The sequence below is a fragment of the Panthera tigris genome, chromosome E3 (assembly GCF_018350195.1).
Source record: "Panthera tigris isolate Pti1 chromosome E3, P.tigris_Pti1_mat1.1, whole genome shotgun sequence".
Lineage (NCBI taxonomy): Eukaryota > Metazoa > Chordata > Mammalia > Carnivora > Felidae > Panthera > Panthera tigris.
In genome coordinates, this window is record NC_056675.1 from 6,021,994 (window position 1) to 6,045,728 (window position 23,735).

Genomic DNA, 23,735 nt, shown 5'->3' on the forward strand with positions numbered 1-23,735 from the left:
GCCCAGCACTCTCCTTTTTATTTGAAGATGATGTTACAGATGAAGGAACGGCCTGCACATGGCTGAAATACAAATGGGTAAGCAATTTTGTTCCACTCCAAACTCCACGGACGAAATCGTGCCTGATGCATTATGACGGATTCTTGGGGGCAACGCAGCAGAAGTGCTCTGTCTTCTCCAAGGGGAAGTCCCAGTCTTTGACTTTACCACCCAGCATCCCGGCCCCCAGGAAAGAAAGCGCATACCAGGCATACACGTGATGATGCTGTCTCCAGGAAGCAGGAACCACTAGGAAAACAAATAATAAATAACACGATTCAAGAAGGAAGAGCATTTCCCTGCCTTCTCTTTAACCCATGGGGACAGTGATACTGATGGGGTTTTAAGGTCTCTGGGAAGGAGACACATGTTTGGAGCTCCTGGGGAGGTAGGTATTGATGGGATGTTGGTATAGGCTACAGGCGCCTGTTGCTTGTCACTGGGGGGGGGGGGGGGGGTCTGAAAATGAATGTGAACTATAAATTCCACCAGTAGAAACTTCCTAAGGTAGGACTTTAAAGCACTTGGAATTTTCGCAGCCAGCAGCCAGAGGTCTGGCCTTGGTCGACAAAGGGCTCAGTGTGGAGCAGACGGGCCCCGTCTGTGCTGTAACATTGCCACCACCTCCAGTTCAGACCCACACACCGAGATGAGACACGGCTGTTCTGGCCCCGTCCCTTAGCCTTTAAGCCACGCCACTGGCCACCATCAAGTGCCCGAGACTTTCCAGGGACCCTCTGGCTCGCGCTTCGCTGACCTAAGCAATGCTGTTGGCTCAGACCCTGGCCCGGCTGCCCCGCTCTCGTTCTTGCCGCCTACAGTTCATGAATTGGGAAACAAAGGCATCGATTCAGCCCACGTGGTCGCCGTGTTTCGGGGTGTAGTTGGAGGAGAAACAACTTCAGCCACAGGTCACGGTGGAGGGAGACCCCAGCCAAGGCGGGTACTGCCTGTCCAGCCTGGAATGATCCCAGGAAAGAAACCGACTCTGCTGGAGCCACTGGCTCGGGGGGCTCTGCCAGGCTGTCCCGGGCAAGGGTCTGACCTCACCAGACCTCTTACTCCCTGCTGTTCACGTCACCCACCTCCCTGGGCTGTTGTGGGGGGTTAAAAGATAGATTCTTTGGGGGCACCTGGGGCTGCTGACAGCTTGCAGCCTGGAGCCTGCTTCAGATTCTGTGTCTCCCTCTCTCTGTGCCCCTCTTCCACTTATGCTCTGTCTCTGTCTCTCAAAAATGAATAAACGTTAAAAAAATTAAAAAAAAAAAGATATATTCTTTAACTCAGGTCACCATAACAGAATACCGCAGACTTGAGAGGCTTGAAGAACAGAGATCTATTGGGTCACAGCCTGGAGGCCGGAAGTCCAACATCAAGGTGTCAAGAGGATTGGTTCCTGCTGAGGCCTCTCTCAGTGGCTTATAGACAAACGTCTTCTCCCTTTGTCCTCATGTGGTCTCTGTGTGTCTGTGTCCTGATCTCATCTTACAAGGACACCAACCAGAATGGATTAGAGCCCACCTTAATGACTCTGTTTTAACTTAATCACCTCTTTAAAGACCCTGTCTTTGGGGCACCTGGATGGCTCAGTAGACTCAGCTTCTGACTTCCGCTCGGGTCATGATCTCACGGTTTGTGGGTTTGAGCCCCACATCAGGTTTTATGCTGACAGTACGGAGCCTGCTTGGGATTTTCTCTCTCCCTCTCTCTCTCTCTCTGCCCCTCTGCCACTTGTGTGCACGTCCTCTCTCTCTCTCTCAAAATAAATAAATTTAAAAAAATAAATAAATAAAGACCCTGTCTTCAAATACAGTCACATTCTGAGGTCCTGGGGGGTCAGGGCCTTGACATACAAATTTGGGGGGGGGGTGCATAATTCAGTCCATATCAAATGAAATGCTACATAGAGACTGCCGGACACGTTGAAGGTGTTTGGTAAGCAGGAGGAGGCATGATTCCCATCTTTAGGGCAGCTGAGAAGGCAGACAGAGACAGAGTATAGGAAACACTGCAGAGTTCTGGCATCTTTCCTCAGTCTGCCCTTCTGTCCACCAGGAAGCCGTCCTGGGCTTCATAGTTAATTCTTCAGAGAGGAGGTAGTTCAGTGTGTGGCCTTGTGCGAACCTGGATCTCCCTAGAGCTTCTGATGATGGACTCATGGGGCCTCGCGGCAGGAATCCGAGGCCTGCTCCCCTACGGCCAGTGCCGATCGTGGGATGTCAGTGGAACCTCTGGCCCGTGACGGGGTCATGGTGTCACGACCTGCCTCTGTGCTCCTTCCCGTGTTTGAGTCCACTGGGTCATGGGGCAGGGAGGCAACCCAATTTCTGCCCCTCTGACTTTCTTTTTCCTGACCTGAACCTTTGGCAAGATTTCCTCCCCGCATGCCCCCAGAGCACCTCAGGATTGTTTAGCCAGGAATGACCTGGCCCCAAAAGCAGCGGGCAGGCTCTCGGCTCCATTCAGGGCCCAGCAGCCCAAGAGAAGGGTCAGAAGAGGGAGGTTTCCTTACAAAGCAAGATTTCATAGCATCTCCTGGCCGTCTCTCTGGTGGCCTCCCCTTCTCCCCACAGATTTAAAAATCTGGCCAAGCCCAAGACAGGCTTTTCTAAGCTGGTTGTGTCAAAAGGGGGGTCCTCTTGGTCTGCACTGGCCCATCTTCCCACACACATGGATGTCCTTTCTTCCCTGAAACTTTGACACATCATATCCATTGGAAGATAGTTTCCAAAACCGTCAGCAAATTGGTGATAATCTTCTGCACCAAAAATACAACTAAGGCTCTTGTTTTGTTTTTTTACATTTAAAAGTTGGATTACAGTAGACTTGCCCCCTGGAGGCCTGTGTGTATGGAAACAATTGTTTCGAGTCCAGACGGTTTGACTTGATGCATTTTACAGGGGTGCCGTAGCCAGTGTCTGTTCATTATGCACAGAGCTGAGTTCTTGCCCCGACTAAACCACACTTTGAGTAACGGAATTTCTGCTTTTTCCTGGCCTGCCTGGTGGATCTCAAAAGCTATAAGCGGCATTTGGGGTCAAGCTTCAGGACCCGGATTGCACAGAATGGAGCAAAGGCCACCCTCTTCCTCCAAATCTCTCCTTCCCCGAATCATGAGATTTCTCCCGAGGAGCATTCATGTCATGTTGCCTACCCATCAAAGCTCCTTTCTTCTTTCCCTTGGAAATCTGATGAGATCAAAGTGTCAGCTTTCACCAGCAACAGCCTGAAGGAAGTGAGAAGGCAGATGGGCCTCGCCCACCTCCGCGGCCCGAGCCATGCTGCCAACGCCTTTTGAAGGAAATGCTAGACTTTTCCCCCATGCACCTGGCTCCCCTGCAGATTCATAAATGGCAGTGCCTACAGGAAGTGGATGGGCTCCTCAAAGAATTCAAAATAGAGCTACCATATGATGCAGTAATTCCACTTCTGGGTATTTACCCAAAACACTTGAAAGCAGGGTCTCAAAGAGAAATTTTTTACACCCGTATGCATAGCAACATCATTCACAAGAGCCAAAAGGTGGGAGCCACCCACACGTCCATCACCAGATGAGTGGATAAACAGAATGTGGTCCATCCGCGCAATGGAATAGTATTCAGCCTTAAAAAGGAAGGCGATGCGGTCACGTGCCACAACATGGGTGAACCTTGAGGACGTTGTGCTGTGAAATAAGCCAGTTACAGAAAGGCAGATTCTGCATGATTCCACTTACATGAGGTCCCTGGAGGAGTCAAATGTAGACGGAAAGTAGACAGAAGCCAGCAGTTTATGCTCTGGCTCCCACTGTCATTGGCCACAGGGCTGTTCTCTTGGTGCTCAGCACATGCGGATCTGTCCCACCCAAGTGTGAACCAAGAGCAAGCCCACGCAGAGCTGGAGGTACTCAGGCCCAGCTGCCTCCCACGTGACATGCACTGTGTGGCCTGAGGTTTCAAGGTGTCCCCACTACACTGGCTCCCACCTCGGTTATGTGTGCAGTGAAGGTTCTGATGTTGCGTGTGTGGGACGGCAGGATGGGTGGGGGAACCTGTGAAGGTGGCAGTCCCCCAGTCGTGGCTAAGTGGGAAAGGGAGATCGGTAGGAGTAAGTAGGAGAGCGTGGGCCTGGAAACCAGCAAGCCTGGGTTCACATCCAGCATCCACATCCACGAGATGCATCAGGACATGGCTTCGAGCCTTATCTAAAAATAAAAAATCCTACCAGATGGGGAGTATGGTGGGAAGCCCTGTGAGATTTCACAGGGGTCTGGGGAGTGTGGGCTACCCTGGTGACTCACTTCTAAAAACAAATAGAACATGGCAAAAGTTATGAACTGTCACTTCCAAGATTAGGATAGAAAAGGACTGTGACTTCAACCTTGCTTGTCAACTTTTGTCTCTCCCCTCGCTCCAAGGGAATTGAGCCACCATCTTGTAAACTAACTTCTGGAGGGACCGCATGGCAAGGAACAGGGGGCAGGTCCTGGTCAACAGCTAGGAAGGAACTGAGGCCCTCAGAGAACTGAATCCTGCCAACAGCCAAGTGACTGGATGTGGAAGTGGACCCACCCCAGTTGAGCCTTTAGATGGGACCATAGCCCCAGCCAACACCTTGATTACAGCGAGAGGTTATCAGCTGAACTCTCCCAGCTAGCTGTGCTCAGATTCCTCACCCACAGAAAAACATGAAATAAAATGTGTTGTTTTAAACCACTGCTCTTGGGGTAATTTGTTACAAAGCAGTAGACAGCTAATAGAGGGGGTACAGGGTTTGGTATGCAGTATTCTTACAGATACTGGTTCGTTTCTTTTTCTCTCTTCCTACCACAAATCTCTCTTTCATAGCTCTGCCAGCCTGCCGTGCTCATGCACCCGGAGGGAGATCTGCACCAACCCCTCAGAACAATAGCTTGCTGAGTGACCCTGAATCATCTGGAGCAGGTCACATTGTGCCAGCCTGTGTAAGACTGGGTGAGTAATGGCATTGTGAAAGTTTTCCCTGAAAAAGAAGTGAAATCATACTAAAAATAATAATCATGAAAAGTCAAGCCACTTAGTTAAAAAGAAAGAACTAGAATTCACCTCAGAGAACTTGAGTCTACCTCCTCACCTGGCAAGTAGAGAAACTGAGGCCTGGAGAGTAGGAAGGTTGTTTGAAGAGCAGAACCAGATAGTTAATCATGGAAAAGCAACGCTTAACTGGGTGTTTCTTGGTGAACTAGAACAGATTGTCTGTGATTGGGCCAAACTCAAGACGTGATTCTTGGGGAAGCAAAACCGGGCCTCAGGGCACCACGGGCCTGCCGGACATGAGTGCCTGAGATGAGAGGGTCCTTGGGAGTGTAAAGGGGCACCATTTGCTTGAGCTCAAGAGGACAGCCACCCATGTATGAGTGGGCTGGAGGGGACATGAGTGAAGAAGGGGCTTCTGTGTTTGGAAAGCCAGAGGCTCCTAGACTCCTACAAACACCTGCAAAAGAGGGTGCCGCCGTGGGGAGGGAGGTGAGATGGCCATCGGAAGTGCTTCCTGGGTCCCCTGGGCCTGGCTGGCCCTCAGGACACAGGTGAGCTCTTGGTCTGTCTCCATCTGGGTGCAGCCACCCATGTGCACAGGTCACTGAGGTCCTGGCCAGCTCCGGGAGGCTTCCCCCAGGACCAGGACCCATCCTGGGGAGCACAGGGGGTCCAGGGATGGCTCCAAACTAAAGCTGCTTGGGACAAAGTGGGGATGAGGTCTGGGTACCAATAGCTCTCCAGCACCTCCAGGTGATGCCTGAGCTCCTCGCCTCTGAACCTGTTCTGCCTTCGCCTTGCCTCCCACCCCCTGCTGTAACGTAACACGCAGTGCTCCCACCGCTGGATAAACAGAACGGCACCTCCTCCCAAAGGTGAACGTGGGATCACCACACAACCCAGCGCTTCCACCCTGCATATATACCCGGAAGGGCTGAGCGAGGACTTGAAGAAATACTTGATTTTAGCGCTGTTAACTCACAGTTACTCACACGAGCCTACAAGAGAAAGCAACCAGATTTCCATCAGCAGACCAGTGGACCAACAGAAGATGGTCTATCACATAGAATAGAATGTTATTCAGCCTGAAAAGGGAAGGAAACTCGGACACGTGTCACAACAAGATGAACCTTGAGGACACAGCTTGGTGGAACGAGCCAATCACAGAAAGACAAAGGTTGTCTGATTGCACTTGTACGAGGTCCCTAGAGCTGTCAATACAGAGAGAAAGTAGATGGGGCGTGCTCAGGGCTGAAGGGGAGGGGAATGGAGGGTTAGAGTTTAATGGGTGCAGAGGTTCATTTTGGGGAAGATGGAGAAGTTCTGGAGATGGATAGTGGTGAGGAGAGCACAACGGTGTGAACGTGCTTAATGCCACTGACCTGTGCGCCTAAAAATGGTGAAAATGGTCTATTTTATGTGTGTTGTACCACAGGAAAAGTGAATACATTAAACAACTCGGTAGTGGTGAAGGGGCTTTGCTCTCTCCAGAGTGAGCAAGATCATCTACTGAGCACCCCCTCTGTGTCCGGGCAGACCCAGAACCGGTGGTCTCCGGGGTCCTCATGCTGAGGCAGCCCACCCTGGGGTCTGGAAAAAGACCCACTTTGAATCCCAATAGACCACCAGACAGACATAGCCCTGGGCACCCATCGCACGAGATTACGTCCGGAGCTACAGGCCCTAGGGAGACATCAAGGCCGATGCCACACAGGAAGGCCAGATTGCTGTACCCATCCTTTGTGTCCAGCTGTGTCAGAGGCCGGCGGAGGTGTGAGCCATGCAGACTAGGCACTGCACATGTAGGGACAGAGGTGGGCAGGGCAGTGGATGCTGGCTTCGGGTTGAGGGCCATGAGGGAAGGACAGGGCAGCTCTGTGTCCGTCAAGCCTTTGTAAGGCTGTGAGCTGCGGCTCAAGCCTATCCCTCCCTGTCCCTGGTCCTCTGTCTCCCCTGTACGAGAGTCGGATGGTCCTTAAGGGCTGTCCCAGGACAGCAGCCGGCTGCAGTTCCCTTTGAGGGATGAACGTGTCCTACACGAGGGATGAACGTGTCCTACGCGTGGGATGAACGTGTCCTACGCGTGTAGAGCATCACAGCTGGAGCAGTGTAGCAGACACCCGTGCTGTTGCCTGGCCAGTGGTTCCTAGTGACCTGGAGAGCTCATCAAATTAGAAGTGCCCCATCTTGCCCCCTGAGAGTCAGCACTGGGGGCTGTGGACTCTGATGATTCGGACCTACCACCCCAACACTTCTGAGCCTGGGGGGCCCCCACCATTCACTTCACAGATGAGACCCAGGGAAAGATGAAAATGGCACCAAGATAGGTTTTCTCAAAACGAATAACCCAAAAGAGGCAGCTCGTATTCCTTTCATTTCTTGGGATCCAGCTGGACAAGGCCAGGCAGGAGGTGGAGGAGGGGAGCCTCTCTGTCCTCTGTATCATCTTTGTTGCCATGACAACAGCAGCCATTCTCTCTGGAGTGTTCCAGGTGCTGATGCTTTACAGGGGCTTTCTAATACCTCCAGACACTCTCTCAAGGTAGTTGCTACTCTCCCCACTTTATGGATGAGAAAATTGAGGTTCAGAGCGGTTGGCAGACTGGCTCAGGGTCCCCCAGCAGAGGTAAGGCCAGGATTTGAACCTAAACTAATCCCCTTACATCACACAGCCTCTGAGGTCCAGAACTGAAGTGACACCCTGAGCATGGGGGATGACCGGAGCTGAGGAGCACCCCCCGTCCCCTCGTGATTGTGGCAGGTCCCCAGGGCCAGATTGTCAGCACTGGGCTCAGCAAATGCTGCTGGTTGGAAAGCCCAGGAGCCACCCCTGCCCCAGAAGCCAGCTCCGGGGGAACTCACAGGGCTGCACCGTCCAGCCGACTGGACGGCAGGCCAGCAGCGAGCGCATCCTCTTCCCAGCAACATTCCCGAGAGCCCGAGCAGTGGGTGCATTCCCTCAGCTGCCCCTGCACGTCTGCATTCCCTGTCCCTGCCCCCCCCAGAGGGTCAGTTGTACCCACAGTGTTGGCCAGTTTCCAACCCTGTCGGGGAGGCGCTAATAGCTCACAGCGGGCACGGGCTCAGTTTGAATCAGGTTGCTGTTGATGTTATTTGCGGAGAAATGTTCACTTCCAGCCCCCACGCTGTACAAACAGACCGGGGCTCATATCCAGGACTGAATGCCAACCAATTCCAGAGGGGTGGCGGGAATGAACTCCACTGCCATGCCGGGATCAGGGGGCAGGCTCTAGCCTGACGGGGGACTCCAGGGATGGGCTGGTGGGAGCTGTATCAGGGTCAGGGGCAGGGGGTTTAGTGGGAGAGGTGCGGACAGGCAGACTTGCCCAGGGGCAAGATTTGGAAACTGCAGCAGCCGGCCTGGGGTCCAGGCTTGCCTCCCTGTGCCACCAGGCCCAGGATGTGAGTCCCTTGGGGCCACAGGCCAGGCAGCGCCAGCCCTGGAGGGCAAGACCGGCATGCAAGTTCAGCTTGCCCTGAGCACCAGCCACAGGCTCCGGGGCCAGGGGCCAATGGTGAGAGAGGACAAGGTCCTTTTGTGCCTCCTGCAAGGATGGCATTCTTCCCTCCAGTTCTCCCCTCCAGGCCTCTCCAGGACTCACGCTCAGGCCCTCCCCTCCACGTCCAGGTCGTGCCTTGGCGTGCGGACATCTGTGTGCGTCGTGGTCCTGGGAGCAGGGACTGTCTAGTGCGTGCCTCCTGGACACACAGCTAGACTGTGCTTCCCAGCCCCCCAACCCCTGGGAGCCTGGCCCATCAAACCCTCCTTCCCTGGATCCCAGGCCCCCCCCAGGGAGAGTGGGGCCATTTGCTGGAAGGAGCCTGGGCCCCTGCATGACCGTGTGGAGCTGAGCAGCCACAGAGCCCACGTCAGGCTCAGGTGTGAGAGACAAGTAGATGTCTACTGTGGGAAGTCACTGAGCTGTGCTGTGGTGTGTGTGTGTGTGTTTTTAATGTTCAGTTTGAGAGAGAGTATGAGAGAGAGCAAGTGAGGAAGAGGCAGAGAGGGAGACAGAGTCCAAAGCAGGCTCCAAGCTCCAAGCTGTCGACACAGAACCTGACACGGGGCTCAAACCCACAAACCGTGAGATGCTGACCTGAGCCAAAGTCGACGACACGAACTCGAACTCTGTGTCTGCCTCCACATGGCTTTACTTGGCGTCTGTGTGCAAATGCATGCATCCGGGCCTCTTCTCTTTTAAGGACACCACTCACTGAGCCAGGAGTTAAATCACTGCCCTGTTGCACCAACCTGTGGATGGGATTGGTGGCCCGGTGAACCACGGCCTTCTGGTGTTCATGCCCTCCCGTGGTCTTCCTCCCACTGGAGCCAACCCTGTGACTAGAATGTGCCACATCCGGGCCTGGCCTGCCAGAGGGCTGCCGGCCTCTGCTGCTCCCCTCCTGGACCCTGCACCTTGGGGAGCTCTGTGCACCCACCTACCAAGTCCAGGTCCCCTCCGGGAAGATGAGCCGGAGAGGCAGGCTGTTGTACTGTGCGGAGCAGGGAGAAGCCCAGTGGCCTCATGGTCCCGTCGAGCCCCCGGATGACACCAGCCCAGCCTCTCTCTGGAGGCTTTCAGGGGGATCAGAAGAACTGCCCTGCTGAGCCCCGCCGGCCCACAGGACTGGGAGAGAGAACAGAATGGCTGTTGGGGAGCAGTCTGTTACTTGGCAGTGGAGAAATTCAGTTACAGGAATCACACTCCACCTCCTTTGGGACTGGAATCTGCAGAAAAATCCTTTGTGAAACCTCAGTGGGAAAGGACCCCAAGAAGCACGTGTTTGTGTGTCTACTGGGATCGAGGCTCTTTGGGGAGGCTCCCTTTTCCAACCATCTCTACTCTGCTGTCCTTTCTTTGATGTTGGAACTAAGAATTATGGAATTGTTGGAAGCAGTAGGGCCCAAAGAGACTCAAGCTTAGGGGCCTCGGCATGATCCCACAGGTCGCCCTTCTGACGAAGGTCTCCAGGGACACCGGCCTGTGTCAGGACAATAAGCCTTCTCCAAGGAGGGCTAGCGCCCCCTCTGAGAGCCACAGTGTCACAGGGAAGCCACTGAACCCAGTCACCCAGGTCCAGGGAGTGCAGCTAGAATGTGGAGGAGGAAGGGCCACAGGCAGGGACAGGGCTCACATCTGCGCTGAGGGGAAATGGTCCCTCCACACCCAGCAGGCACCTGCTTTCAGAGGGTCCTGCAGCTGGGTGGTCCAGCCCAGGCCTCTGTGTAGACGGGGCCCAAAGAGGGCAGGTGCTGCCAGCAAGGCACTGGCCTGGTCTGGCCTGCTCCTTGGTCCTGTCCCCATCCAGGGCTCCTTCTAAGTACCCACATCCCTGCTGAGGTTGTCCAGGCCAGAACAGTGGCCCTCTGGGGCACAGCGCTCCAGGCTGAATCCTGGGTGGGCAGAGAGAGAGAGAGGCAGGAGAGCCACCCCCACACAGCATCCTGTCCCCTCTGGCTGCAAGCACAGCTGGACTCGGGCTGACTGGCTGTCACGATTGTCATCTGCCCTGGCAACAAGCCAAGGCTGTTACCGTGAGTGCCATTGCCATGGAAACCATGAGTCAGGGCCGCACTTAACAGAGCCAAACCTGCCAGGGGCTCTCAGGGCCTCTCGTCTGCCAAAGGGAAAGGCGACACCAGCATGTAGCATCTCCTTGGGACTCATTAACAGGGCGGAGCGGGGGTGACAGGCAGGGGGCACGTGGGGAGGAAAGGAGAGGGAGAGAGGCAGGGGAAGATAGAGGAACCAATAGTCCCGGGACAGGCTTAGGGCCTACAAGCTCAGACCACAAAGACCAAGGGGTCTCTCCCAAGCGCCCAGATCTGCCACTTATCAAACCCAAGAGGCCAAACTCCCAGAGTCCAGAGCCCAGGGCTGGGCCCCACCATGATGACGAGTCGGGGTGCCTCTGGATCACAGGGTTGTCAGGCCCCCCAGCACAGCTGTCACTTCCAGGGGTGCAGGTGGGGGGGGGTTGAGGACTTACCCAGGGCCACACAGTGGGCCCGTGTGGGGCCAGAAAGGCAAGAGGAGGAGAACCTGACCCCGTCCACATGAGCCTTTTCCAGCTCCTCATCGTCCCATGGTCAGGTGGCCTCGAGGCTGCTGGCTCTGGAGGTGGCAGGCCCCACACAGGTGTCCCCGTGGCTTGGGCCCAGCAGAGAGCAGCCCCAGCCCCCAGATCCACCCTGGGTGCCCAAGTTGTCATGGTAAGTCACCTGCCAGGTTCCCAGGCTGGCCCACACAAGCCTCATTGCCACATTCCTCTGCCTCATGGTCCAGAGTCTGACCCTTCCTGAGAATCCGGCAGACCCCGCCCCAGGGAGGCCCCAGCCGTCTCCAGACGCACAAGCCCACGGGTGAGCTGTAGGTGAGGACAGCCGTTACCTGCCCACCCCGGGGTGACTATTCTCTCACGTCTTCACTGATAACGGCCAGTGAGGTGACTTAACAAAGGCCACAGAACTCACTTTGACCCAAGGACTTGGTGATGACAGAACAGCGTCGGTGGCCACTCTGCCACGGAGCACGGGCCAGGTGGCTGAGCCGTTCATGGGAAGCCCTGATGTCCACGCTCACACATCTGATGCCAGGGAGGCTGTGGGGATGGGGGCAGCCCCTTTCTCTCAGCCAAGGCCACGTGGCTCCTGAGCTCCAGGGTGGGGGAGGGGCTGGGGCAGAGGGCTGACCACCAAGGGGATGCAACCATTCAGCTGGGAGGGAGGTGCTCTGGCCTTTTCTGCCGGTTTGCCGAGCGAGCGACAGAAAGTTAGATGAAATGTTCAAATTGCCGGGGAAGAAAATCAAGCATCATATGCTGGCTCCCTGGGGATGGTTGTTACCACTGGTCCTCAGGCAGCAGAAAGCAGAACGAAGGGACATTGGAAAGCCGGCCAGAGGAAGAGCCATTTCTGACCTGACCACCCTTGTGGCTTTCAACAAGGGAGGAATGGATAGATCAGGGGCGTGTCTGTCAGGTCCCCTGTGGCCCTTCAGCTCAGCAGCCAGGGGACCGCTGGGGCCAGGAGGCCCTAGCATTCCAATGCGCTGGGGGGCGGGGCTGGATTCAAAGGCCCCTCCTCCCTTGTGCAACAGACACCTCACCCCGGGCTTGGGCCCCAGCCCCAGCTCCTCTCCCGAGTCAGGTAAGTGTGATTGGTGCAGAGCTATGAACGGGTGAGTATGTGAGCAAAAATCACACATCTCTGTCAAGGCCAGCACTTCTCACCTTTTTTCGCATTATCACCTTGCTAAAGAGACTTTTTAGACATCTTTTAAGTAATCGTCGCATCCCCCATGAAATTAAATCCCAGGGAATATGACTTTAGAGGTAGCACTGAGCTTTGGACCAGCACAAACTGTTGCAATAGCTTCGACTCGCTTGCGCCCTCCTCCCAAAGCAACTCTTAGGTCTTGGGGGTGCTGTCACCCCATGGACAATGTCTGGTCTAGTCGGCACATGGGTGTTGCATGTTGGGGAATGGCCACCGTTCATCTGTCCAGCTGACATCCTGTGATGGGTCCCGGGACTCAGCACCAAGGCCAGAATCTCCCTACATCCTGTCCATGGGAAGTAGACTTGTGGGAGGCCGATGGAGAAGCCATTTCCAGATTGTTCACCGATGTGACACGCGTGTCCACTACCCAGGACCCTTTTCCAGTGCAGGAGGCAGTGGGAGCTGGACATGGAAGGGGAGAGAGAGATGAGTTGTCCTGGCCGGTGTGCTGGGCCAGCCTGTTCTCGGCAGAGAACAGTTTTGTGGTGATCGAGCCACAGGACAGGACAGGACCGGACATGTGCCCCCCGCTCACATCTCTCTGAAGTCCCAGCTTTGTGACCGCACACTTGGCCTTCCTGCGAGGTTCTGTGACAGATGCCGCCAGCACTGCACCCGGATCCCCTCAGGCCACCGCGATTCCAGCTGGCAGCCTCCATGTCTCGTGGCCTGAGGACTTGCTCCTGCTCACGCAGCTGGCCGGAAGTCTCCAGGGCCCATCTTCAACCGGCGGCTGCTGGGCGCCCCGGTGCATCCATACCCCCCGGGTGGGTAACTCCACAGTGCGTGCTCCACACTGTCTCCCGCGTCTTCCCAGAAGCTTTCAGCTTTCAGCTTCCCATTGTGCAAACTGGCTGCTTCACTTTTCATTGGCCGCCTTGCAATCCCTGCCTCGCAAAGGCCCCTGGGACGCCTCCCAGATAAATCACTAGCAGTTGACGCCTTGTCTCAGGGTGTGTTTCTAGAGGAGCCCAAACTGAGGCCCCCATCCTGCCTCATTCTGCAACATTCGTTTGCTGTCCACTGTCACCTGCTGCTTTGTGGCTCACACTCTGAGAGCCACGGCTGATTTTTGTTCACTATCTGCGGATGGCTGGACACAGCTCAGAGAATGGAGTGAGGGGAGGCCTGGCAGAGGAGGGGCCACTTGAATGAGGTCTTGAAGGATATATAGGAGTTTGTGGAGGAAAAAAAGCACAGGAATACCACTACCCCCACCCCCATCATCGCCCTGAGCTATTTGCAGAAGGTGCCTGGACAACTGTGGGGTCCTGAAATGTGACGCTGTATAGGTCTGACTGGTCATTCCTCAGCTCTGGAACCTGCAGTGGCTCCCCACGGCCCGTACCAGGTCCAAGCTTTTTGGCTTATCGTTTGAAGTCCTCTGTAAACTGGCCCCACTGTGCTTCCACGCTGTTACTCATGTCATTGCTGCCGCTGACTGCCCTCCTCCGTGAGCCCAACCTGGCAGAATTCTGTCTGTCCTTCTGCGCCATCCAAACACCCTGCCCTCCAGGCAGCCATCGGTGGTGGCCTCAAAATAACAGCTCTCAGCTTTGTGCCCATAGAGCACGATTGCCAGGCTCTGGGGCACCTCCCAGCCCCAAACTAGGGTGAGTCACCGATCTGTGTCAAGCAGAAGCTATTCGAAGTCAGGACCTCTCACCTGGGCTCCCTCATATCCCCCCGTTCCAGCAGTAACGACCTAATGCATCTGGACCATCTCAGAGGTCCCTTGCATCTCTGCTTTGACCTGGCATGGAGAACGCATCTCCCCCAACATGGGCTGATTCTGATGGACCGTACGGGGTTCCCATGCAGCCCCCCCGCCCCTGGGATGGATTTACAGTTTGGTTTATGGTTTATCAGGGAAAGAATGGAGCTCATCAGGAAGGCTGCCGCCATCCCAAGTGCTTTTTAATTATGTGAAAGACGAGGGCCCACTCTCTTAAGGGAGGAACCCGTCCTTCACCTCTTCCCCCCCCCCCCTCAAATGTCACATTATCAGAGGCGGGGTCGGGGGAGGAGACCCTTGGAGCGGGGACAATCCAGGTGGCTCAGGATAGGGCTGATTCCCCTTGCCGATGAGCCTAAGGCCTGAATCAGAAGTTTTAACATATTCCTTAATTAGAGCCCGACCTTGTCCTCAGCTGCCCAGCAGAGTGGGCCCCCGATAAGACCAGGCAGTACTATTGTCTTCATGCTTATGAGGTGGGCCCACTGGAAGAGCGCATTCGAAATGAGATTACATCTTATACATGTTTAATGTACTGTTCTCGCCATTTAAAATGCGGCTCTATTAAAATAGCAGGGAGGGAAAATTGACTCTCCGAGCTGGGTGTGAGAGAATAGATCACTAGTGAAATGAATAATATATTAACAGAATAATGATGTTGCTTCTCATATTAATCGTATAAATCACAAGATTCTCAAGCTGTCAGCAGAAGTTTAAAAAAAAAAAATAAATAAAGCTGACTTCCAGACGGAGAGTACTGAGCCCCGGAGGGTGTGGGAGCTGGGGTCACACTGGTTATGAAACGGGTTCTCCACGCAGGGCTGCCAGGGACCGGGACTTGCCCTGGAGGCGACAGCGATGTTGTGGGGAGGCCACCACTCCATTCCAGCCAGCAGCCTTTACTGTGCCAGCCAGATACAAGAAACATCAATGAGATGTGGCCCCCTGCCCACAGGCCAGGCCAGAGGGACAGGAATGCTTAGAGGAGGCTCCAACCTCGTCATACAAGCCAGGACAGAGACTCAGGCGGTGGAGGGGGCCAAAGCCCCGCGTGCCCCGCCCCCAGGGCCTGGCACCAGCCAGCCTCCAGTCCTGTCTGTAGGTCCAATACTACAGTCATTTGCTGAATGAGCGTCTGGTGACTCCGTAGGGTCCTCCCAGGGCTCTTGAAAGAGAGAAAGAAGGTGCTGTAGGGATGGGCGGGGCCGGGTGTGCGGTGTGGTGGGGGCCGTAAGGAGTGACTACAGTGGTCGTCGCCGTGGCAATGAATGCCACATGCACACATACATACATCTGCATGTAGCTCCACCGAAGGGAGGTTGGGGGGTGGGATGCACCAGAAATTGGGGCTGGGAGCATCCTAGGAAAATTCCTCCCATCCTCTCAGGAATGTTTGCCATCAGGACTCTCTGCCCCTTGTGTCCCTGTGGACCACGAACACTGAGCTGGCTGCACTGACCTCTAATTGTTTGGAACATAGAGAAGAAAGCTACCTCCCCACCCCCCGCCAGCCTCACTCAACCCCGGGAGCAGAAATCCCGGGACTCACAGGCAGCCCCAGCCCTGCCAGCCTTGACACACGCCCCAGGTAATCAGCCACAGTCACTTCGTGTGAGCACTGGGCTGGAACCCTCCAGGCCGTCTTGGCTCATGTCCACAGCCAGCACATGCTGTGTGTGGTCCCCTGCTTTACGGGTGAAAGAAACGAGGATCCCAGTAAGTAGGGTACGTGCCCACAGCTGCCCAGCTGCTGAGTGGCAGGATCATTTGGGCTTTTGAGGGCATTTTCTACTCCTGCACCCACTAGTTTTGGGCTTAACCAGGTGACCCAAGCAATGGGATCCAAGCAGATGCTAGAGGAGCAAAGACACACAATGTGCCAGCCCTCTTCTGCTTCTGCCATTGCGGTAAGGAGCGCTTCCCCCCCGCCCCGCCCCCAGGAGCTACGGCCCCTTCATCCTGAGCCCCAACATGAACACAGGACAGACCCAGGCCCCACTTGCATACGGAGCAGAGCTGCCCTGCAGAGCCCAGCCAGGTTCCGGGGCCCGCAGCAGATTGTGGGCCCACGAGCATGAGCATAAGGGCTTACTATTGTGAGCCACAGAGCCCTGGGCTGGTTTATGATGAAGCATCTCTGTGGCCATTTCTGGCTGGGCCCCAAAGCCCAGGCTCACCGATGTGCTAAACCACCTCCCGCAGGGCTGTAGTGGGAGGGTAGAGGCTCACACAAACCCACTAACTTCCCAGCTTGCGTCCCACCGACAAGTCTGAAGAATTGTCTTTCTGCAGGAAATCCCCTGCCTGCCACGGCCATGGCCAGTGCAGGGTCCTCACCATGGACGTCTGAGTCAAGTCTCAGGTCTAAGCCGCCTTCCCCACTGGACTTATGGGGGCCTAGCAGCCATGTGTATCCATCAATGCAGGAGTATTAATAATCCTCAGAACTAACATTTCTGAGCCCTGATAGCGTCCACCCCTTTGCTGCACCATTTCTCATCATCCTCATGATCCATGAAGTGAGCTCCATCACTACCAGCCCCAGTTTTTGGAGGAGGAAAGTGAGACCCAGAGCACTTGCCCAGTGTCACGCAGCTAATAAACACAGAAGCTGTTTCTCCAACAGAAAGGGGCATATCTCCCTACGAAGAGTTCCCACACCCAATATCCCACTCAACCCAACATCTACTCCCAAATAGCCAAGACCTCCACTCCGGGCCCTGGGGGTGGACCACTGGGTCCCACCCGGCAATCAGTCTCATTTGCAGCCTCATCAGCCCTGGCTGACGGTGGAGGTGGGTGAGCATGTTGAGTCCAGCATGGCCAGCTAGGCCACGGGTGAGGCTGGACCAGGCAGAAAGGTGAGCCGATTTCAGTGGTGGTGCCCGGCCTGCTGGCTGGGGCCTCACCAGGTCTAGGGCACTGATGAACCTGTGGAAAAAGCGCCATCTCTGATTGCCTTTGTGGCCCTGTGCTTCTCTCTCAAGGCTGAGGACTCAGAGGTGGGCAAAATTCGCCCTATGTTTCCCCACACAGACATTTTAGCAACCACCAGGATCCATCTCGCCTGAGAAATCATTGGCAGGGCATCACTACTGGTCATCGAACGTGCTCGGGGACAGTGTCCCCCGGATGTCCACAGTGCTGATGAGCCTGGGCCTAGGGCTGCAGCCTTGCCCTCTAACGGCACCCACCTCCCTGGCTGGGGGTGGGGGGGGGGGCAGATGGGGGAGTTCCTGGAGGTGCTTGTGGAGAGCCTGGCAGGCCTAAGCTCTCAGCATAGCTGACTCCCCAATGACTGTTGTCATTGGTGCAAAGCTGGACTCCCTTCTGTGCTGGGGGGCCCCCCCGTTCCCCTGGCAGGGACCGCATCTGAGCAGGGAGCTCTGCCCAGTGGGGCCAGCCTTGTCTGGGCAGATGCTGGAGGGGCAGAACTGGGGCTCAGCTGGCTGAGAGGTAAAAGCGTCTCCATGGCAACCAAACCCACCCCCCAGAGGGGGGTCACTGGCTTCACTTTTCCAGGCGACAGGAGGGCAGCCAAAACCCACAAGCTGGAGAAACTGGGGCATAGACCAAAGGCTCTCACTGCACCAGATCACAAGCTCCCTAGGCCCCTGGGCAGCAGTGGAGCCGGGAAACTAGGCCAAAGCCCGGAAGTCCCATCTCCCCCTTGCTCCCGCGCTGGGAAGGCTCTTGAAGACGTCTCGGGCCTTGGTGGGGTGGCTGTGAGCTATGACACGGAAGGGAAGCTAGTATCGGGCTGTGGGACTGGAGAGCAGGCAAGGGATCCCGCCGAGTTGTCCGGAGTGCCGTCTCCCTCCTCCGAAGGAGGAAGGATAGGAGCCCTTTACTCCTTGGTGGCTTTCTCTCCACGACGTCTTGAACGTCCACCTCTGCTAGCCAGGGATGACCGACCATCAGTGTCCCCGATGACATAGAACAGATCGCTGTGTACGTAGTTCTGCCTCCATGTAGGGAAATAGAAGGAAACCAGAACTCAGCAAGGACACCAGTGTCACTCGACGAGGCAGGGCCAGAGTTGGAAGCAGACCCCAGCTGCCCTGACCTCCAGTGAAATCATCTAGGGAGATTTAAAAAAATCCCAATGCCCAGGCCCTACCCGGGGCCGATGAAACCAGAATCTCTTGGCGTCAGCGGCAGAGATTTTTGTCAGGGTCCAGGTCCCGTCACCGGGCAGGGTCGACATGCCGCTGCTCGGTCACCCGCCTGCTCCCCAGCTGACTTCATCCATAGGCTGTGAAGTCCTCTGCAGGGCTTGAAGCACTTTTAAAAGCAACATGTGAACCTTCTCCCTGCAATCTTGTCTACATCATTCACTCCCTTGACAGACTACATCTTTATAGATGGTTACAAAGTCAAATTCAAATGATCCAAAGTTCTCAACAAGTGGAGACCATTCAACTTCCCTTCCTTCCCACAGCCTCTGCTGAGGCTCACACCCGCTCACACGCAGATGCCTTCCTAGGGGGTTCATGTCTGTCCTCTGCACTGCCCCCCCCCCCAGGGCTCTTACCCATCCTGGGCACTGAGCACCTGTGTCCACATCATCTGCCCCTCCCACCCTCGGTGTGGACTCCACGTCTAACTCACACCGTCGGTCCCTGACATGCTGTTCCTGGCCAGGTGGGTGAATATTGAGGTGCACCTATCATGATGGTGACTGTCAGGTGAACCTGAAAAATAAACATGAGATACGGAGATGTCCCCACTGACAGGTTTTTTTTTTTTTAATGCTTATTTATTTTTGAGAGAGAGAGAGACAGAGCATGAGCAGGGGAGGGGCAGAGAGAGAGGGAGACAGAATCTGAAGCAGGCTCCAGGCTCCAAGCTGACGGCACAGAGCCCGATGCAGGACTCGAACCCGTGGACCGCGAGATCATGACCTGAGCCAAAGTCAGACGCTTAACCAACGGAATCACCCAGGCACCCCGGGCCGCCCCCTTCTGCCGATAGTTGTGTTTCATTCTGACCTACCTTTCTGGAGGTCATTGTCAAAGAAGCAGCTTTGAAACTCCCTGCCTAGGAGGCAGCTCCTTTGGGAGAATTGAAGCCCGTGAACGTTGTACTCTGAAAAGCGTGTAGCTACCTTTTGGTCATTTTAAGAAAAGTCTCCGCTTTCCTTCATCCTAATTGACACAAAATCGTGAGGGTGGAGCCCTCCGAATGGGATTAGTGCTCTTATAAAAGAGACCACAAGTGGGCTCCCTCTCCCTTTCAGCCTTGTGTGAGGACACAAGGAGGAGAGAGCTATCCAGGAACCAGGAAGTGGGTTCTCACCAGACACCAGATCTGATGCCTTCATTTGGATTTCCAAGCCTCGGAAGTGTAAGAAAGAAATTCCCCTTGTTTATAAGACCCCCAGTCTGTGGTAGTTTGTTAGAGCAGCCCAAACAGACTGACATAATGGGTCTACAAAGCACACAACCACAGTGCCCCCCACCTCCAGACGCCATGTCAAGCACTCGTGGAGGACTCCGGCGATCGAAGGAAACCTGCTGCAAGGCCAGCTCAGCGAGGTCGGGCAGGAGAGCTGACAGGTCAAGGTCCTGATTGTAACTGGGCAGCTCCCCGGCTCCGGGGTCCTGGGCACCGTCTCTGCGCACTCGCAGATGCCCACCCACATCCAGGGGCCGCCCGGGATTGGGGGGCAGGGTCTCCATGCACAGAGCCTCCGTGGAGCCTGCATGCAGACCCACGGCCCCCAAAAGCAAGCTCCGTGGTGGCGCACGAGGCTCCACTGGCCAGGACATCTGCAAGCACCATGCATAGGCTGGAAGAGTCCCGCATCAGGGACCTGGGTTGTAACTTGGAACGCCCAGCTGGGATCCAGGCTGCAATTGAGAGCGTTGCGGAAACAGACGGCGTCCTTCATATTCATGCACGGGGGAAGATGCGATTCTTCCCGAACTTGCCCAGAGCTGACAGCAGCGGTGAAGTCCACAGCCTCGCTCCCGGCTCTCGGTGTCCCCCAGGCCCGCACCTTCCTCTGAAGGACAGTTTCTCCAGGTGCCCATCAAGGAGTGTGTGGCCCAGCCGGGCCGAGGTGGAGACTCAGAAATCGGCTCTCGCAGACACAGACTTGCTTTTTCTTTGAGCTCAGCAGGCCCCGCCCCTCTCCACTCCTAGCTTGGGCATCAGCAGACGATGCTGGGAGTGCAGGGCCAGGTGGCTGTTCAACCCAGGATGGCAGCCTGGGAGTCTATGCCCCCTTGGCCCATCTGGTCAACAAGGAATGGAAGATCAGAGGATTGGAACAGGTTAATGGAACATTCTAGGTCTCAGCTATGAGAACCTTTGCTCGAGGGGAGAATTGAAGGAATGAAGAAGGAGGGGGCAGTTTTATCCTGGTCTCATAAAAAGGCAATGTGAACAATCCTCAGCTGCTACTGGGCCCATTAAAGGCCTAATTTCCATTCACCTATAACTTTATTAGGCTCATCCGAGCTATTCATCAGACAAGCCTGTCTTGAAAAGGGTGGATAGTGGCTTTTATTAAAATGTCTTCCCCGTGGCAGATGCATTAGGTTTTATGGCCCCGCACACACAGCTGCCTTCACAATGGGAAAGAGCTGCCTCACCATTGCTAGGGACGACAGAGGTGACAGGTAAGACCTGGGAGACCAGATGTCCCAGACATCCATTCCCCATGCATGGGCCTCAGCGTCTGGAGTGGGTGTTAACCTCATCTCTGCAAGTTTGGGTAAAAATTTCCGTCTCAGAGAGCTACCAGAGGACTCTTGCACATCCCCGGCCCCCACCAATTCCCAGCTGCTCTGCCCTTCAGCCACGTGCTGGAGTCTGTGTGTATTTTTGGAAACTGGTCCCAGAGTAGAGCCTTTGGAATCTGGATAAGGGGTGGTCAGGCTGCTGGAAAACTGTGATAGGGGGCCCTGGGGTCCCAGGGCTTGGCAGGTTGTGGAAAACGTGGAGGGAAAGTGACACAGGAAGCTAGACAGAGAGCCGCTCAACAGTAGAGAGAGAGGGAGGAGAGCCCCCAGCAATGGAGGAAGGGAGCGTCTTCCCTGACTTCCCTGTGGGGTTGCAGGTCTCTTCTGCCTTGGATAAAAACCCCTTGTGGGGACAAGTGGGCCAGGGGGCTCAGAGTGAATCCCCCAGGATCAGGGCCAGCTCTGCAGTTTTGCCACCAAGTGGCCAGGAGCAAGTTACTTCGCCTCTCTGAGCCTTGGTCTCCTCATCTGTGAAACGGAGCTCACGGGCCATGATGCTGAATCGTTGGTAGGATTAAAGCAGACAGATCTCGCAAAGCATTTAGCAGCGGGCCTGACACATAGCAAGCCCAGAACTCGCACCAGCTGTTATTATGATGGTGGCAATCGTGCCCCATGATGAGCAAGTGTTGATGGTGACAGAGATGCCAGATGTTCTCCCCCGTGCTCAGCTGGAATGAGGAGGCTGGGATATCAACTCCTCCCAAGTTAGTTCCAAAGCCAAGTGGCTGCTGAGCCCCAGCTGACCACAGGAAGGGAGGGTTGTGCTCTAGCCCAGGTGAGTTGGGTTGCACATTTGTCTGTCTGCCCCAGGAAGAATTTCTAAATAATTCATTGTCATTGACAATCCTTGCAATGTTACTAAAGAGAACATACCGAAACCCTACCCATCTAGAGATAATAGTGCTAACCTGTCTCATGGGCCGTCGTCTGGATTACATGAGTCAAATCACAAAAAGAACTTGGAGCCAAGTGCTGTGTGTGTATTTAGAGTTTTCTTGGGGATTCTGGCTGCCATCATGAAACAAAATGGCAGCCAGCATATTTCCCACAAGCAGATCGCTGGTTGTTTGTGGGGCTGTTTCCCGGATTGGTAGAGGTTGTAGAGAGAGGGGAAGAACCTGAGTGGAGTCAGCTCACCTCTCGAGCCCAGGTCCTACTCTGGTGCCTGGTCACAGGATGGGCGTCTCTTCCCATACCCTTGACCCCTGCTGCCCATGACATTCCCTTGCTGCAGTACAGGGAGTCCAGAGAGAGTAAGTCGGAAACCCTGAGGGGCACTGGGAGACTTGGGGGCTTTGGGGCAGGGGTGAGGCATAATCCACCTAGGTTTTAACGGGCTGAGACCAGACCACGAGGGGATGGGACAGAAGGTATGGCAGTAATCCAGACAAGAGATGGTGATGCCATGGACCCAGGCTAGGACATGTAGAAGTGGAAAGAAGTGGGTAGATTCTGGATAAAGTGTGAAAGCTGCCAGTGGGATTTGTTGACAAATAAATGAGCTATTTGAAGAAGAGCGAGAGCAAAATCCAGAGCAAGCCCAAGTGTGGCCTGAGACACAGGAAGAATGGAGCTGCCATCACCCGAGATGGGGAGGCTGTGAGGAGCAGGATGGAGGTGGACCGATGCTGACAGGAGATGAGGGGCTCTCCCCAAGCCCACTGGGAGCCCGTTTCAGGAGACAGGAAGAGGCGGCAAGGGCAGGAAAGTGGGAGATCAGGGACCCCACCAGCCTTTTGAGTGTTCGTCTTCAGGAGGGCTGCCCCGCGGAGCCCTCACCGGCCAGCCCGGCCTTCCACTCCTGCAAAGCCTCGTGCCTGTCTTGGGGGAGAGAGAGAAAAACACCTTCAGGGAGGAGATTGGCACTTCTCCTCGTCATCACACAGCCCCGAACTTCTAACAGAGCAGAGGGTCCTCTAAAAGGAACTGTTGACACCTGGCCCTGCCTGCTGCCTTCCCTTTGATGGGCCTCCTCGTCTCCAGGCTCGGCGCCTCTCAGGCCTGAGCCTGCTTGGACATTCTGCACAAAGGTGCGACTTGCCTGGTAAAGAACCAGAATTCCTCTCACTTCAGAAAGAAAACCTCCGCGTCTGCCAGTGGCCTCACATCTCTCCCTCTCCATTCTCAGCGTGAGGCTTGGGCTCTTTATAATTCATCAAAAAGGCCACACATAATGAGCTCAGCTCGTACTCTGCAGCGAGGGCTGTCAGCTCACCTCTTAAGAGCCCCCATCCTGGCCGGGGACCCTTAGATCTCGTCGTCCTGAGGCTGAGGCTGAATCACCTGTGAGTCAGGCATCGGGCTGAGCCAGCACTGCCCTCCTCCCGAGGACCTTGCAACCTGTGTTCCAAGGAGGCCTGGCCAGCGGCTTTCACTGATGCCATCTCAAAATTCTCCTGACCATGCTGGAAGGAAGGTACCTACATACCCATTGTGCAGACGTGAAAACTGAGGTGCCGTGAGGTTTAGCAGCTTACCTGAGGTCCCTCGGCAGGTGTCTAGTAAAGAATCAACCTGATCCTGGTCTTTGTCCTCACCTCCTGGGAGGTGGTCTCTTAGCCCTTGGAATGTCCCGCCTGACAAGAGGGTTTTTGTTTACCATATGGACCACGTCTATATGCCTGAACCCCGATGAAGAACACCAAGACTCAGGTGAGCCCCCTGGTGGACAGTGCTCCATGCATGTGGTCGCATGTTGTTGCTGGGCAATGTGAGCACTGTCCTTGACTCCACGAGGAGGGGACAACCGGAAGCTCTGCATGGGGAGCCCTCCTGGACCCTGCCCCACAGGGTCCTTCAGCTGATCTGAATCTCTGTCCTTTGCTGTAATAGACCATAGCCATGAGTACAGCAGCTCTCAGCAAGTCCTGTGAATTCTTCCAGTGAATTAATGGAACCTGAGGGTAGTCTTG

At 55.2% G+C, this 23,735-nt stretch overlaps 1 protein-coding gene across 1 annotated transcript in view; it reads left to right on the forward strand.

Moving 5' to 3' along the window:
- Positions 1 to 23,735, forward strand: part of LOC122234753 — a 39,108-nt gene that overhangs the window by 6,561 nt on the left and 8,812 nt on the right. Inside the window, exon 5 of the mRNA XM_042972411.1 lies at positions 4,866 to 4,991. Within this exon, the coding sequence (XP_042828345.1) occupies positions 4,866 to 4,991 (126 nt within the window). The remainder of the gene's footprint in view (positions 1 to 4,865; positions 4,992 to 23,735) is intronic.